General features: G+C 36.4%; 1 protein-coding gene across 2 annotated transcripts; it reads left to right on the top strand.

Moving 5' to 3' along the window:
* LOC127858107 (protein archease-like) lies at nt 1-15,966 on the top strand. 2 transcript variants are annotated; one of them, XM_052395003.1, is made up of 7 exons: nt 1-394; nt 6,595-6,619; nt 7,118-7,160; nt 8,303-8,384; nt 9,649-9,731; nt 11,575-11,627; nt 13,609-15,966. In XM_052395003.1, exons 1-7 carry the CDS (start codon nt 133-135, stop codon nt 13,733-13,735), a joined length of 675 nt encoding a protein of 224 aa, XP_052250963.1. In that variant the 5' UTR covers nt 1-132; the 3' UTR covers nt 13,736-15,966. The 2 variants fall into 2 exon arrangements, with proteins under 2 accessions (XP_052250963.1, XP_052250964.1); XM_052395004.1 differs by having other exon boundaries at nt 281-394; nt 6,595-6,623.
* Nucleotides 15,967-17,501: the final 1,535 nt, after the last annotated feature.

The following is a 17,501-nucleotide window of genomic DNA, read 5'->3' as shown; positions in this document are numbered from 1 at the left end:
ACCGCCGGAAGCATGCTTGTCAATTTGTAAACAAAACTACATGCATTGCACCACAATGTAATAACACTGAATACTTTTAGAGCCAAATAGTTGTATACAATTTCTGCGTGCTTCAAACTGTAAGTGAAAATAATGGCTGACAAACGAACCCGCGATTCAGAGAGTCCAGGGGGTGAACATGACAGTGATGGGAAAATAGAAAAACAACCGCGACTTGAAGGAAACGCGAGTCCAAGAGATGATCATGGTGATTATGGCGAATATGAGGGTGATGATAATAAAGGTGGCGTTGATGATGAAGAAAATAGAGGTGGCGGTGATGGTTATGATGATGATGATCCGTATGATGATGGTGCTGGCGGTGATAGTGCAAACATTTATGGAAAATACGAATGTGAGTCAACATTATTTTTATACACATAGTCTTATTAAACTTAATGACTTAATAAATAATATTTTATAAATTTTGAAATGTATTTTGCCACCACCGTCACTATGCACAAACTGCTCATGAGCACTAGAACGTAATCCTTTATATAAGGCAGGGGTGGCATAATGTCCAAGGTGTCATCGTGACAGTCCCGTCCAACTGATGATTTTTTAATCAAACTGTTGGTGGACGACCATAGTAATCAACCAATATGAATAAAAAGACCAATTCAATTTTTATGGTTAATGCTGTTTGCAATTATACAATTATGAATTAATTAAAATATCCTTTTCACACGAACAACAATCTAATTCAATTCATGGTGGATTTATATCACATCTATACTAGAATTGTTTAACCCACCACAGATTTAGCTTAAAACAAAGCACAATAGTGTTCAACATTACAGTAAACATATCTTGTGTCCAATAAAATGTTGTGCGTCACACTTGCACAATTATTATTTCATGCATTGTTTTCTCTAATGCATGTTGCATAATGTATTCAGCGATTTTTTCCATCTTTATAAAGGGGCGACACGAATACCCAATATTCAATACCCATTTATTTTGGTCATAAATGTGGTCGTTGTAGTATATGTTACCGTCCTGAAGGTTTGTTTCACATTTTAAAGTTCACTTGTTTGTTGCCATACTTAACATTTTCCACAATAAACTCAAACTGTCTGCCTACATGTATTCAACTACCCAAATCTCACAATATCTTCCTGTCATTGACCCAAATCTACACAAAATTTATACAAATAATTATTTTACATCACATTTGTGAGATGGGCACTATTGTTTTTTTTAGCTCATCTATTTTTTGAAAAAAAATTATGAGCTATTGTCATCACCTTGGCGTCAGCGTTGGCGTCTGCGTCTGGTTAAGTTTTGCGTTTAGGTTCACTTTTCTCAGAAAGTATCAATGCTATTGCATTCAAACTTGGTACACTTACTTACTATCATGAGGGGACTGGGCAGGCAAAGTTAGATAACTCTGGCGTGCATTTTGACAGAATTATGTGCCCTTTTTATACTTAGAAAATTGAAAATTTTGGTTAAGTTTTGTGTTTAGGTCCATTTTATTCCTTAAGTGTCAAAGCTATTGCTTTCATACTTGCAACACTTACTAACTATCATAAGGGGACTGTGCAGGCAAAGTAATGTAACTCTTGACTGGCATTTTGACAGAATTATGTGCCCTTTTTATACTTAGAAAATTGAAAATTTGGTTAAGTTTTGTGTTTAGGTCCACTTATTAATTCCTACAGTATCGAAGCCATTGCTTTCATACTTGCAACACTTATTAACTATCATAAGGGGACTGTGCAGGCAAAGTTATGTAACTCTGACTGGCATTTGGACGGAATTATGGGCCCTTTATACTGATGATTTTTTAATCAAACTGTTGGTGGACGACCATAGTAATCAACCAATATGAATAAAAAGACCAATTCAATTTTTATGGTTAATGCTGTTTGCAATTATACAATTATGAATTAATTAAAATATCCTTTTCACACGAACAACAATCTAATTCAATTCATGGTGGATTTATATCACATCTATACTAGAATTGCTTAACCCACCACAGATTAAGCTTAAAACGAAGCACAATAGTGTTCAACATTACAGTAAACATATCTTGTGTCCAATAAAATGTTGTGCGTCACACTTGCACAATTATTATTTCATGCATTGTTTTCTCTAATGCATGTTGCATAATGTATTCAGCGATTTTTTCCATCTTTATAAAGGGGCGACATGAATACCCAATATCCGATACCCATTTATTTTGGTCATAAATGTGGTCGTTGTAGTATATGTTACCGTCCTGAAGGTTTGTTTCACATTTTAAAGTTCACTTGTTTGTTGCCATACTTAACATTTTCCACAATAAACTCAAACTGTCTGCCTACATGTATTCAACTACCCAAATCTTACAATATCTTCCTGTCATTGACCCAAATCTACACAAAATTTATACAAATAATTATTTTACATCACATTTGTGAGATGGGCACTATTGTTTTTTTAGCTCATCTATTTTTTGAAAAAAAATTATGAGCTATTGTCATCACCTTGGCGTTAGCGTTGGCGTCGGCGTCCGGTTAAGTTTTGCGTTTAGGTTCACTTTTCTCAGAAAGTATCAATGCTATTGCATTCAAACTTGGTACACTTACTTACTATCATGAGGGGACTGGGCAGGCAAAGTTAGATAACTCTGGCGTGCATTTTGACAGAATTATGTGCCCTTTTTATACTTAGAAAATTGAAAATTTTGGTTAAGTTTTGTGTTTAGGTCCATTTTATTCCTTAAGTGTCAAAGCTATTGCTTTCATACTTGCAACACTTACTAACTATCATAAGGGGACTGTGCAGGCAAAGTAATGTAACTCTTGACTGGCATTTTGACAGAATTATGTGCCCTTTTTATACTTAGAAAATTGAAAATTTGGTTAAGTTTTGTGTTTAGGTCCACTTAATTCCTACAGTATCAAAGCCATTTCTTTCATACTTGCAACACTTATTAACTATCATAAGGGGACTGTGCAGGCAAAGTTATGTAACTCTGACTGGCATTTGGACGGAATTATGGGCCCTTTATACTTAGAACATTGAAAATTTTGTTAAGTTTTGTGTTTTGGTCCTCTTTACCCCTAAAGTATCATAGGTCTTGCTTTCATACTTGGAACACTCGCAAACTATCATAAGGGTACAGTAAAAGGACAAGTTGCATAACTCTGGTTGTCATTTTTACGGAATTATGGCCCTTTTTTGACTTAGTAACTTTGAATATATGGTTAAATTTTGTGTTTCGATCCACTTTACTTCTAAAGTATCAAGGCTATTGCTTTCAAACTTCAAATACTTTCATGCTATCATGAGGTTACTGTACCTGGCAAGTTGAATTTTACCTTGACCTTTGAATGACCTTGACTCTCAAGGTCAAATTATTAAATTTTGCTAATAATGCCATAACTTCTTTATTTATGATTAGATTTGATTGATACTTTGACCAAACTACCCTTACCTGACATACCACAATAGACTCCACCCAAACCATCCCCCGTGCCCTCCCCCCCCCCCAAATCCCCCCCCCTATTTTTTTTTTTTTTTTTTTAAAGATCATCTCACAAATGACCACCACACCCTCACACTATACTAAACCCCCCACCCACCCACCCCACCCACCCCCAAATAGTTTTTTTTTGAAACGGTTAAAAAACAAATATTTATTTTTATTATTTTATGTTTGAAATACCGCCCAACCATCGCACCCAATAATACCCCCCTCCCCCCTGAATTCCCCCCCCCCCCTAATATTTTTTTTTTTAAGATCATCTCACAAATGACCACTACACCCTCACACTATACTATACCCCCCCCCCCACCCCACCCACCCCCGAATCCCCCCCCCCCCATAATTTTTTTTTTTAAGATCATCTCACAAATGACCACCATACCCTCACACTATACTATAGCCCCCCCCCCCCCACCCCACCCCCCCCCCCCAATTTTTTTTGGAAACTGTTAAAAAACACAAATATTTATTTTTATTATTTTATGTTTGAAATACCGTCCAACCATCGCACCCAAGAATACCCCCCAACCCCCCTCACCCCCCCCCCCCCCTCCCCCCCCTAAATTTTTTTTTTTTTAAGATCATCTCACAAATGACCGCCACACCCTCACACTATACCCCCCCCCCCACCCCAGCCCCCCAATTTTTTTTTTGAAACGGTTAAAAAACACAAATATTTATTTTTATTATTTTATGTTTGAAATACCGTCCCCCCCACCCGAATTTTTTATTTTTTTTCCCGCATTTTTGGAAGATAATGTAATAAATGTCCACGCCCCCACACTATACACCCCTCTTCACTCCACCCCTCCCTCCTTTGGGATTGAAAATGAGAGTCCCTTCACCTTTAAAAAGAAAATAGATGAGCGGTCTGCACCCGCAAGGCGGTGCTCTTGTTAATTCTTCATTTTTACTCAGCACGATATGAAATTTTGACACATGCAGGTGGTTAGCGTGTTTCTATGATACCTTGTTACATATAAATTTAATTATATTTTTTTCAGAAAAGTTGATTGTTTGTTATAATTTGATTACTTATAATTCAAAATGATATTTTCACTCATTAATATCATAGCCACACGCTATACACCTGTGTAATTCCCCAATAAACATCACATATAGGTTACACACCACTTCGCTTATTGATTTCTGTTCGGGCTACCCAATAAATTGTGGTCATACATGTTATTGCTGTAGTATAAGTTATTGTCCTTTAGATCAAACGTGTTTTACATTTTTATGTTTATTTGTTTGTTTGTTGCCGTATTCAACAGTTTAAACAATCAACTCAAACTGCCTGCCCATTCAACTACCTAAATCTACCCAAATCTTACCAAATTGACCTAAATCTACACAAAGTTTTAAAAAAATCATGTTTGTGTGACAGTCACTTTTATTTCTAAATGCTTCATCTTAACTCGTGACAATATGTAATTTCCTAATTAGAAATTACTTGAATAAATATGGGTTACACACCACGTACAAGTTGATTTATTTTCTGACTATTCTGCTACTGAATAAATTGTGGTCATGCATGCTATGGTTGTAGTATATGTTATTGTCCTTTAGATCAAACTTGATTTACACTTTTTAAGTTTATTTGTTAGTTGCCATACTATCCATACTATCCAATTTCAAAAATCAACTCAAACTGCCTGCCTATTCAACTACCTAAATCTACCAAAATCCTCCAAAATCGCCCAAAATATACACACATCTTGAAAAAGTTATTAGTTTACATCATGTTTGTGTGATGGGCATTATTTGTCACTTCACTAATTGGGAAAAACCAACAAATTTCCCAATTGCTTTCAAAAAAATTCCCAATTGAAGGTTAAATTATTTTTTTTTAATTGTATAAATAAAATGCAAACTTTAGTTAATTTCCCTATGCAGCTCTATGGCTTAGATTCAAGTAAATGTAATATTAACAACTTGACAACACTTATCGATTTTAAAGTATTTGAGAGCAAAAAAACAAATACACCATTTTCCCAATATGAATTTTACTATGCAAATTTTCCCAATTTCAGTGTTCTTCGTTTTTCGCAAATTTAGTTCCCAATTAGGCAGGTACGTGTCTTTTCCCAATTAGGCAAGAAAAACAATGCTTGTAATGTATCGTGTTTAATAATTGTGAATTGCTTATACTGGACAGGTTGAAATCACAATCAATTGCAACTCTATATAACTTTTCTTGTGAAATAATAATTATGTTTCAATGATACTGGTGTATCTTCAGGTCCTTTAAAATGGATCCATTCCCAAAGCGAAATTGTAAAAAAAAATCCAAATTTGAAAAACAAATCACAATTTCAAAAAATCAATCTAAGTATCTCATAATCTGATTATAATTATATTTAAATGAACATCAAAGTACAGGTATATTACTACAATTTATACGGTTTTTTTCATATTTTGAATTATTAAAAAGAGTTATATTGAATTTAATAAAGTATATTACTAGAATAAAAATTTATATCATTTTGTTCTCATATTTTGAATTAATATAAATGTTTATATTGAATTAGTTTTTCCCAAATCTGTAGTACATGTATATCCAATTATATTAACAAGGTTCTAATAATATGATACACAATTGTTTTTGGACTCTTTCCCAAATGTAAGTTTACTTCGCAAGTGTCTTCCTGTCTTTTGTTGAAGCTCATGTTGATTTTTTTTATTTAACTTCCAGTATGTGGAGGCACATTCCTGATGTCAAACAACTAGTTAAAAAATAAACAGAACCTTTGATTTAAGATATTGTTTTTTACTTCTTAACAGTATCTTATGTGAATGTTTTATTGAGCCGCGTTCTCGAAAAACTGGGTTTAATGCATGTGCGTAAAGAGTCATTCAAGATTAGCCTGTGCAGTCTGCAGTGGCTAATCAGTGACGACACTTTCTGCTTAAAAAAATAATTGTTGATAGGAAATCTCTCTAAAACGAAAGTTTAGGTGTAAAGTGATGTCCCTGATCAGACTGTACATACTGCATTGGCTTCTATGGTACTGCACTTTATGCATTAAGCCCAGTTTTCCTGTAAGGAGTCTTATATCACTGTTTCCTCTTTTCAGACCTTGATCACACAGCTGATGTGCAGTAGGTATACTAGTTTGTAACCCGTTGTATCTTTGTATACTAGTTTGTAACCAGCTGTATCTTTGTATACTAGTTTGTAACCCGTTGTATCTTTGTGTACTAGTTTGTAACCCATTGTATCTTTGTATACTAGTTTGTAACCTATTGTATCTTTGTATTACTATTAAACACAATTTCTTTTGGTTCTTAGATAAGAAAAGTACAATTAAAAACAAAACCATTGCTTGTGCTATGCAGAACTTAAAAAACTTGTTAATTTGTTTAAAACTTACTCGTTAACAACATGTTACATGGGTTAATATAATGTTATTATACAAAAAAATTAAATGGCTCCATTGGCATTTGACAGCGCGAGTCCTGATGTATAAAATGACTAATACATTTACTGTGAAATAATTATTACTCTTAAGCATTATTTGTTGATTTCCTAAGTTGACTGATCACAAATTTGACAAATTTTATTTTGTTGAGGCGTATAATGGTTCACTATAATTTCAGAATTCATGCCTGGGGAGATTCACTGAAAGAGGCTTTTGAGCAGGTGAGTTGTATGGATGCAAAAGAATTTTATGCGCTCCAATTTTTTGTTTGATACTTATTTGTGTGTACCATTACATTCTACCAACACTCTTGACAGTCTGCAATTCAATTAATATCCTAGAAACTTCATTACAATCTGAATATTTCCTTTTTTCTTACTCAAATTTCGAAAAGAAAAGGCAATTTCTTCGTCTCACGCTATGCGTCAGTTAACTAGCGAGGTTAAGGTTTTTCATGAAGCTTAGATATTCTCAAGAATGGTATTGGGATTTCTTTAAAACTTCAATATATCTATTCCCCTTTTAAAATGCATTTGTATCCTTTGGTCTAAATGTGGTGCAGTGTGAAAGGTTCTACTGTAGAACAGTGCATCTCAATTGTTTCAACCATCCCTGATTACCCAACAAACAATTATTTTGGGGTTGATTGCTATATGGGAGAAACATATTGTACATGAATACAGTATATGAGCCGTGTCATTCGACAATGGGTATTATCATCTTATGCCATATAGGGCCAGCATAGCTGCAGACTAGCATGAACAGTCAGTGTGGTCAGGAGCTACCATGGCTGCTAATGAGGCTCGATTGGTCATTGTCGGCTCGGGTACTACTTACATGTACAGCGGGTACACTTAAGTATACTTACATGTACCCCGGGTACGGTAAATATACTTAGACGTACCCGGGAATTTTAACGCTAAATCGGTCGTTGTCGACTATATTTTTTAAAATTAATTATGTTCATATGTATGTAAATTTTCTGTTAAATTGCCTCTTTATTATCGAGACTCCTACTCAAAAAATATGTTTATGCAGATATTTTTTAATTGAAGTTTTATTTGTAATTACGGTAATCGATAGCGCGTTTTACCACATCGGATTTTGGGCAGGAATAAAACTTGGGTACAGTCTAATATCGACCGGGTACGTTTTAGTATATTTACTGTACCCGGGGTACATGTAAGTAGTACCCGTGCAGACAATGACAAATCGAGCGCTAATGAGATCACTAAACCTTGAGTGACTTTAAAAAGCATATCATATCTGATGATAAAACATAGCAGAGACTTGCCACATATGACATAAGACCCATTATCGCATGACGTGGCTCATATTGTTGACATGCAAGTCACTATTTCAGGCGGTGCAGGCGATGTTCAACTATATGACCACTGACTTCTCCACTGTTGAAATGACAGATGAACATGAGGTGGAGGCACAAGGTAGGCAATACCACAAAATTAGCCTTGTTGCAATCCCCACAGGCTAATTTGGTACCACACTTTCTGCCTTAACTCGATTTTTGCTAATAAGAGATCTTCTTCAATGAAAAATACAATAAAAGTGGAAAGTGTTGTCCCTGATTAGCGTGTGTGGATAGCACAGACTTATCTTGGAGCTTGGAGTCTTCTCAGAGCGCTGCTCAAATACAGACTTTCATAACAAAATATTTACTAATTTTAAAAATTAAAAATGAAATTTACACAATATACTGTCACTTAAAAAAAACTAGTTGCAAGAAGATATACAGGTATAAAAAAGTTTACTATATCTAAATAATTATGAATACAAACTTATGAAAATAATAAATCTTTTGTAAGGTTTTTTCATCAAACGTTTTACTACCAATTATTATACCCCCACAAATGAAGTTTTGGGGGGTATATAGGAGTGAACTTGTCTGTCGGTCGGTCTGTCTGTCGGTCCGTATTAAGTGTCCGCTCTCTAATTCGAGTAGTTTTCATCCGATCTTCACTAAACTCGGTCAGAAATTGTATCTACATGATGTCTAGGCCAAGTTTGAACATGAGCCTTGCCGGTCAAAAACTAGGTCACGGGGTCACTTAGTGCGTTTTAAACATTCAGCATGTTGTCCGCTCTCTAATTCAAGTAGATTTCATCCGATCTTCACCAAACTTGGTCAGAAGTTGTATCTAGATGATCTTAAGGCCAAGTTCGAACATGGGCCTTGCCAGGTCAAAAACTAGGTCACTGGGTCACTTTGTGCGTTTTTTAACATTCAGCATGGTGTCCGCTCTCTAATTCAAGTAGTTTACATCCGATCTTCACCAAACTTGGTCAGAAGTTTTATGGAGATGATCTTAAGGCCAAGTTAGAACATGGGCCTTTCTGGGTCAATCCATATGGAGCCAGCATGGCATCTGACAAGCAGGAGATACCCTCTCGATAACGTGACCATAAAATCTTGAATGACTACACAGGCTGGTTTTTAGCTATGCTAGCAGCATATGGAAAAAGACATTTTTTCGCATGACACGGCTCCATAACAAGCTAATGAGTCTCCTAATGAGACCAGGAAACCTTGTGCGGCTTAACATGGCATAGGATAGCTTCTCACAAGACTGTTAATGCGCAGGCTTGTCTAGAGCCAGGCTGGCAGCCTTTGTACATAATACCATTTTTGTGCACGGTTCATATATGTGTGTTCATATACGCATGTTCATGTTTGTGTGTTTCTGTCCCCAGGAGAGGACCTGCAGTCTCTTCTGTTCCACCTCATGGATGAGTGGCTGTTTGCTTTCTCTGCTGAACCATACTTTATTGCACAGGTAGGTAAGATTTTTTTAAACGGCACCCCTAAAAATAATCAAGGACATTATTATCCCCCATCAAGTGCGCAGGGATATTGAATTGGCTTTATCTGTGTTTGTCTGTCACTTAGTTTGTCTGTCTGCCCGTCTGTCACAATGAATTCACTTTTTATGCCCCCAGTAGGAGGGCATATAGTGCTCGGACTGTCCGTCCGTCTGTCCGTCACACTTTGCGTTTAGGTTTCAAAAAATGCTCATAATTTCTATGTCCCTTGAGATGTAACCTTCATATTTGGTATGCATGTGTATATGGACAAGGCCTTTCCATACGCGTACAAATTTCAACCCGTGTAACCTTGACGTTGAACTTAGGGTCCACGTTTAGGTTTCGAAATCTGTGTTAAGGTTTCGAAAAATGCTCATTACTTCTATGTCCCTTGGGATATAACCTTCATATTTGGTATGCATGTGTATATGGACAAGGCCTTTCCATACGCACAACAATTTTGACCCCTGTGACCTTGACGTTGAACTTAGGGTCCGCGTTTAGGTTTGAAATCTGCGTTTAGGTTTCGAAAAATGCTCATTTCTTCTATGTCCCTTGAGATATAACCTTCATATTTGGTGTGCATTTGTATATGGACAAGGCCTTTCCATACGCAAAAAGATTTTGACTCCTGTTTCTTGACGTTGAACTTAGGGTCTGCGTTTAGGTTTCTAAATCTGCATTTAGGTTTCGAAAAATGCTCATTACTTCTATGTCCCTTGAGATATAACCTTCATATTTGGTATGCATGTGTATATGGACAAGGCCTTTCCATACACACAAACATTTTGACCCCTGTGACCTTGACCTTGAATGTAGGGTCCGTGTTTAGGTTTCGAAATCTGCATTTAGGTTTCGAAAAAAGCTCATAACTTCTATCAAGCGTTTATAGGGGGTATAAGTCATCCTATGGTGACAGCTCTTGTTAAGATCTATTTTAAATTTGAATTTTGAATGTGGCGTATATTGCAAACTGTAAGAGGTATACACTTAGCTATTTATAGGTAGATAGATCAAAATAAAAAAGGGAAGCACAGAGCACACAATAATTCAAATGCTTTATGTAAGTTCAGCACCATTACCCTCTTACCTTAAACAATATGTATGAAATCATGACTAAGCAAATTGTGCACCTAAAGAAGAATTATAAAGTTTAAAAACTTGGGTTGAATAACCATTTGAGACGCGCTCTGTGAAAAGGGGGTTAAATGCTTGTGCTTAAAGTGTCGTCGCAGATAAGCCTGTGCAGTCTGCACAGGCTAATCATGGACTGCACTTTCCGCTTTTATGATATTTTCTGTTTTACAGAAAGCCTCTAAATAGAAAAATCCAGTTTAGACGGAAAGTGCTGTCACAAATTGGACTGTGCATACTGCACAGGCAAATCTGGGATGACATTTTACACACATGCTGCTGATTCATTAACCCCCCTTTTCACAGGGCATAGCTCATTTATAAAATATTACTGCTTTTGCCCCAAAATGCTCCTTTAATCCATCCCTTAAAATCAGAACATTTTCAGTACAATAAACAATCAACATTCATTAGGTATGCCCCTTTAAAATGAACTGGAGTACATTCTAACTTTGGATAATGGATGTTAAGTGCTGCAAATCAATGCATGTTGTGGTTTTGACTTGAGTACTTTTAACATTTGAATATATTTGGCAATATAGAAGATCATATTTATTGTAGTATTAAATGTTGTACATTTTATATTGTTTATAAGGATGCTTGTATCAAATGTTAATTCAGAGCATGGTTGTGTACTGGTGCATTTATTTATTAATTTATTAATGGTTTGTTTATTTTCAGAAAATAGAAATTACAGAATTTGACACAGAAAATTTTCGCATCAAAGCCAAAGGGTAGGTATCTATCATGTTATGGAATTCAAATGGTGAAAAAAGTTCAGATAGGCAAACTAGTATTTTGTGTATTTATTTCTGTGTCAATGTGTGTCAATTTCTAGTCTTTTACGTCTTTTTTTTCAAGTCTTTTATGTGTAATTTAATAAAGTCTAGGAATTCAAGGTTGGCAAGCTTCATCCTAGACCCATTAAGGGCCCTTGCAGCCTTCAGGTCAAAGAGCTAAATTTTCAGGTTTTTATGCCCCCGGATCGAAAGATCGGGGGTATATTATTTTTGGCCTGGCTGTCTGTCTGTATGTCACTGTGTCAGTCAGTCAGTCATTCATTGTGTGTGTTCCGAAACTTTAACCTTGGTCATAACTTTTGCAATATTGAAGATAGCAAATTGATACTTGGCATGCATGTGTATCTCATGAAGCTGCACATTTTGAGTGGTGAAAGGTCAAGGTCATCCTCCAAGGTCAAACTCAAAACACACAATCCAAGAGAAGTAATAAGATTTAAAAGGGGGATAATTTCTAAACCTGCAAAATTATTATTAAAATTTTATTTAAAAGCAGCGCAATAGGTGGCATTGTGTTTCTGACAAACACATATCTTGTTTATTGTTGTGTGAACCCGGAAAATGTTAAGTCCCAAAATTGTGTGTTGGTATTTCTTCAGACTGTGACCTATTTTGCCATTTATATGGCCTTTTGTACATTATGAATGTTAGTAGTTGTGTCTGTGTCCAGGTATTATGGGAGCATCAATATCAGAGGCAATTCTTTGTATTTAAATACTTATTTGTGTAGAAAAGTGTGTTTCATTAAAAATATCCACAGTGCTGTGATAGAGTAAAAAGATATTCATGAGGACTTAACCAATTAAACTGTCTCAGGCCAAGTAAAGAACTAAGATACGCTTTCATGAAACTTTGCATAAGGTTTATTGTATAACCCGCCACTGCATTCATTGAGGTATACTTTTTCTTTTGTGTTGCATTAAATCCTGCCATTAGCCTAAAAAATATACCTTTGTGCTTACTTACAAAGAATGGCCTAATTTTGAGACAGAAAATTATCTGTGTGTGAACTGACGCTATTTAAGAGGCTCAAGTTAGTTAATTTCATGTAAATGAGACTAGATAATAGGTCTGGGTATTGTATGTTAAATAATGGTTTTGATGCACTTATACATTTGTTGTTATTTGAAACTCAGCTGTGGGAGGGTTTTGGTTTATATTGCCATGAGAATGGAAATTTTTATGTTATTTTTATTAGTTATTTTAAATGGTCTCTATCTTTACCGATCACAGTAAAGGCTTTGTTAAGAAAGTTTATTTTTTGTTTTTATGGTTTTAATTTTTGAACCAGATCACTTTATTTTGCTTGAGTTTTTAAAAGGCTTTGAAAAAATGTCCAAGCTTTTAATTGTGGGTAAAAAAATGAAAGTGAACAAACTAATTAAGGGATTGCGTTCATTAACTGGCTGATATAAAGGTACAGATGGATGATTCAATTTTGGAAATAAACTGCCATTAATTTAATGAATATTTGGGGGTATGAAGCCTACTTTCGGCTATCCATTTAGAATTAAAAAGAAAGGTTAACAAAATCACTTCAAATCAAGTTTATTTTGCAGGAAAAAATCCAATGTATGTGGTGATTTGTTTTAGGTCTGTGTTTGTGGGGGGGGGGGGCTTTTTTTACTGCACTTTTAGATTATATTAACACTTAATGTACATATTTTCAGGTATGGTAAGGAGTTGGATGCATGTGCATTAAAGTGAGGTCCCAGATTAGCCTGTGTAGTCTGCACAGTCTTATCAGGGATGACACTTTCCGCTTTTATAGAATTTTTCAATCAGAGGAAAACTCTTCTCAACAAAAATCCAATTTAGGCGGAAAGTGTCATCCCTAATTAGCCTGTGCAGACTGCTGATTATAGACGACACTTATTGCAAATGCTTTATGAGAGCGTGACACCCATATTTTCAGGTACGGCGAGGAGTTTGATATCTCCAAGCATCCCCAGGGTACGGAGGTGAAGGCAATCACTTACTCCAATATGCAGATCCACGACTCGGATGAGAAACACGAGGTCTTTGTCATCATTGACATCTGACACAGATGAACACTAAAATATATGAGTTTGTCTTTGGGAAAGCGGGGCTTACATTACAGAGACAATAGTAGGGACATGCAATAATATTTTGGCCTCGCTTTAGGAAAACAGGGCTTAATGCATGATTTACCTGACAATAAAATAACAAAAGAGCAATATGAGGGCTTGATAATTTTTATGTCCCCCACCACTATAGTGGGGGACATATTGTTTTTGCCCTGTCTGTTGGTCTGTCTGTTGGTTTGTTTGCTCCAACTTAAACATTTTGCAATAACTTTTGCAATATTGAAGATTGCAACTTCATATTTGGCATGCATGTGTATCTCATGGAGCTGCACATTTTGAGTGGTGAAAGGTCATGGTCATCCTCAAGGTCAGAGGTCACAAAAATTCAAAGGGCACAGGAGGGGACAAAGTGTTTTGACAAACGCATTTCTGATTTTTTTTAAGTAATATCTAGAAAGACATATAAGCTTTGCTCTGGAAAGCAGGGCAATCTGCAAAATGCTAATAAGGGTCATCCCTCTCCGCCTTAATGATATTTTTTGTTTGAAAAGAATTCTCTTATAAGCCAAAAATCAGTTTTAGTGCAAAGTGTTCTCACTGATTAGTCTTTGCAGATGTATAAACAGAGATGACATTTGACACATTGAGACATGTAAAAAAAAGACTACTGCTTATGACCTTTTCTACATTGGCATTTACTACATGTGATATAAAGACCCTGATTAACAGTCATGGTCATATTGTTGGTTTCATTTTAAGTGCACAAAAGATTTCAATTTCCCTCACTTCAGCACTCCTGTTTTAATTTATGGAGAATCTGCATGCCCCAAACTTCTGTCTTCTGAAGTTCTCCTCAGTGTCACCTGATGGTGGAATCACATTTTTGACACATGATGATATATTATCTGATTACCGGTAATATCATTTTTATGCCCCCCTTCGAAGAAGAGGGGGTATATTGCTTTGCTCATGTCGGTCGGTCGGTCTGTCGGTCCGTCCACCAGGTGGTTGTCAGACGATAGCTCAAGAATGCTTGGGCCTAGGATCATGAAACTTCATAGGTACATTGATCATGACTCGCAGATGACTCCTATTGATTTTGAGGTCAAAGGTCAAGGTGACGGTGACCCGAAATAGTAAAATGGCATTTGAATGATAACTCAAGAACGCATACCCCTAGGATCATGAAACTTCATGGGTAGATTGATCATGACTCGCAGATGACCCCTATTGATTTTGAGGTCAAAGGTCAAGATCACGGTGACCCGAAATAGTAAAATGGTTTCCGGATAATAACTCAAAAATGCATACGCCTAGGATCTTGAAACTTCATGGGTAGATTGATCATGACTCGCAGATGACCCCTATTGATTTTGAGGTCACTAGGTCAAAGGTCAAGGTCACGGTGACCCGAAATAGTAAAATGGTTTTCGGATGATAACTCAAGAACGCATATGCCTAGGATCATGAAACTTCACAGGAAGATTGATCATGACTCGCGGATGACCCCTATTGATTTTGAGGTCACAAGGACAAAGGTCAAGGTCACGGTGACCCGAAATAGTAAAATGATTTTCGGATGATAACTCAAGAACGCTTTTGTCTAGGATCATGACACTTCATAGGTACATTGATCGTGACTCGCAGATGACCCCTATTGATTTTCAGGTCACTAGGTCAAAGGTCAAGGTCACAGTGACAAAAAACGTATTCACACAATGGCTGCCACTACAACGGACAGCCCATATGCGGGGCATGCATGTTTTACAAACAGCCCTTGTTTTATTACAAATGCAAATCTGCCTTTATATAGATGTGAAGAATATAACACCACTTTGGCATCAATTAAAGATGGTTTCTTTAAATTCTGTCACATTTATGGCTATATTTTTGTTTGCAATCTCATGTGAGCAAGCTTTCCATTGTCAATGTTTTATACTTTTAATGTGCATTTGCATACAGATGGTACATATGCTCTGTGGAAAGGGGATTTAATGCATGTGCGTAAAGTGTCGTCCCAGATTAGCCCGTGCAGTCTGTCTCTTCTTTGCAAAAATCCAGTTTAGGTGGAAAATGTTGTCCCTGATTAGCCTGGGTGGACTGCATTTAACCCCCTTTTCAAAGAGCACAGCCCATATACAAAAGTGTGCATATATGTCTGTATTTACACTGCAACGTGTGGGTATTCTTTGTTATTAAAATCTGAATAAAAAAGCTGTTGTGCAGATTTCGGCATATTGCTTAACACAAATCGAAGAAAAAACTTACTACTTGAGAAGTTTTTCACGAAAAAAGAGGGTCAGATATCCCTTAGTGCTTGCACATTAATACTGGAAGAAACTCAACTTTCATAAGCAGTTTTAGGAGTAATCAATGTTGTTTTAAACCTAGCGTTTTTAGGTCTCCAATGACGCAAATAAATTAATATTTTGATCTGGTTAAGACATGGAGACAAGTAACCAGGCCACGGGCTATGCAGATCTGGTTAAACAAGATGACTCACAGATGTCCATTGTTAATTGTGCTTATTAAAGTGTAAAATAAAATAAAATGGGTTAAGCTTTGCAGAAAGTTACCCCTAATTAACCCTTCCCCACTCAGAGGCAAAGGGAAAATGGCTATGTGCGAACAGCATAAAACCAGAGTAACTCGGGTTTTATGCTGTTTGCTGCTCACCAGTATCTAAGGTTTAGAGATGAAACCTTTAAAACTTTAATCTAGTAATAAAGGTCTTGTATTAAATTTAACTTCCAGAGAGACTACAAATGCGTCAAAATACGTATCTAAGTTGGAAAGGATTTATGTATTTCGACTCACAAGGTTGCATTAGGTTAGGACTCGGAGAGCGTCTTGGCACTCTTATCGCATTATTTACTAGAAGACAAATTTGGAACTTTTAGAATTAACGTTGCAATTTCAAGTTTTTTTCTATATTTATTGAACGGCATTTAATTTTCGTATTGTCTTGTGGTGTGAACCCGAAGGGAAACCCACCTGTCTCGTATGGTGACCATCGACCAACCCACCTGTCTGGTATGGTGACCGCCGACCAACTGACTTGTATGATATGGTGATCACAGACCAAGCTCAAATGCGCAGGGAACGGGAATTTAACGGCCTAGGTGAGGCACGCGTTTGCAGACCACTGCGCTAACCTGACACCCAACCGCTCTGCCGTTAAGCTCCGGAGGCAATTATTATTCCAAGGGCAATAACTCCCGGCATAATCAATGTATCCGAGCGACCTGGACAATATTCGCATGTCCACATTCAAAGGGAAATGCGTATAAACTTTTATCAAATGTGTATCTTGTTCCTGGGATGTCAGGCGGAAAAGAAAAATCCGCATTACCGGTAATAATCAAGCGGCGATGACTCCCTGAAAATTAATTGGACGGGAATGACTTGATAAAGATGCAGATGTCCTTTAGTGTGCGATGTATGTTGTACGTATGTCGGGCCCACTTCCTTAAATCTTCACTAAACTCCGCGCAGATATGGCGGCTTCGAGCATAGGTACGGGTTACTCCAAAGTGGACTGTTAAGTGAGAGGAGTTTCATTTACAACTATACTAGGCGCATTTATACTTTAAGAAATGAAATGATTTTATGATCACCAGGCTTATTTGGATTTTGTTAAGTTTCGCTAAAATTTTAGATTTTTTAAAGCCTACTTTGCAGTTTAAAACTTATAGAACATTGTATCTAACCAATATTTACTTAAGTGTGATAAAATTTCGAAAATGAGCAGTGCTCCGGG

This window comes from Dreissena polymorpha, chromosome 14, assembly GCF_020536995.1.
Source record: "Dreissena polymorpha isolate Duluth1 chromosome 14, UMN_Dpol_1.0, whole genome shotgun sequence".
NCBI lineage: Eukaryota > Metazoa > Mollusca > Bivalvia > Myida > Dreissenidae > Dreissena > Dreissena polymorpha.
The sequence above is the reverse complement of the archived record's forward strand: the minus strand, read 5'-3'. Positions and strand labels throughout refer to the sequence as shown.

Coding starts and splice junctions, on each gene's coding strand:
- LOC127858107 (XM_052395003.1), top strand. CDS start 133: ATGGCTGACAAACGAACCCGCGATTCAGAGAGTCCAGGGGGTGAACAT. Junction 7,161..8,302: donor TGAAAGAGGCTTTTGAGCAG/GTGAGTTGTATG, acceptor TCACTATTTCAG/GCGGTGCAGGCGATGTTCAA. Junction 8,385..9,648: donor ACATGAGGTGGAGGCACAAG/GTAGGCAATACC, acceptor TTCTGTCCCCAG/GAGAGGACCTGCAGTCTCTT.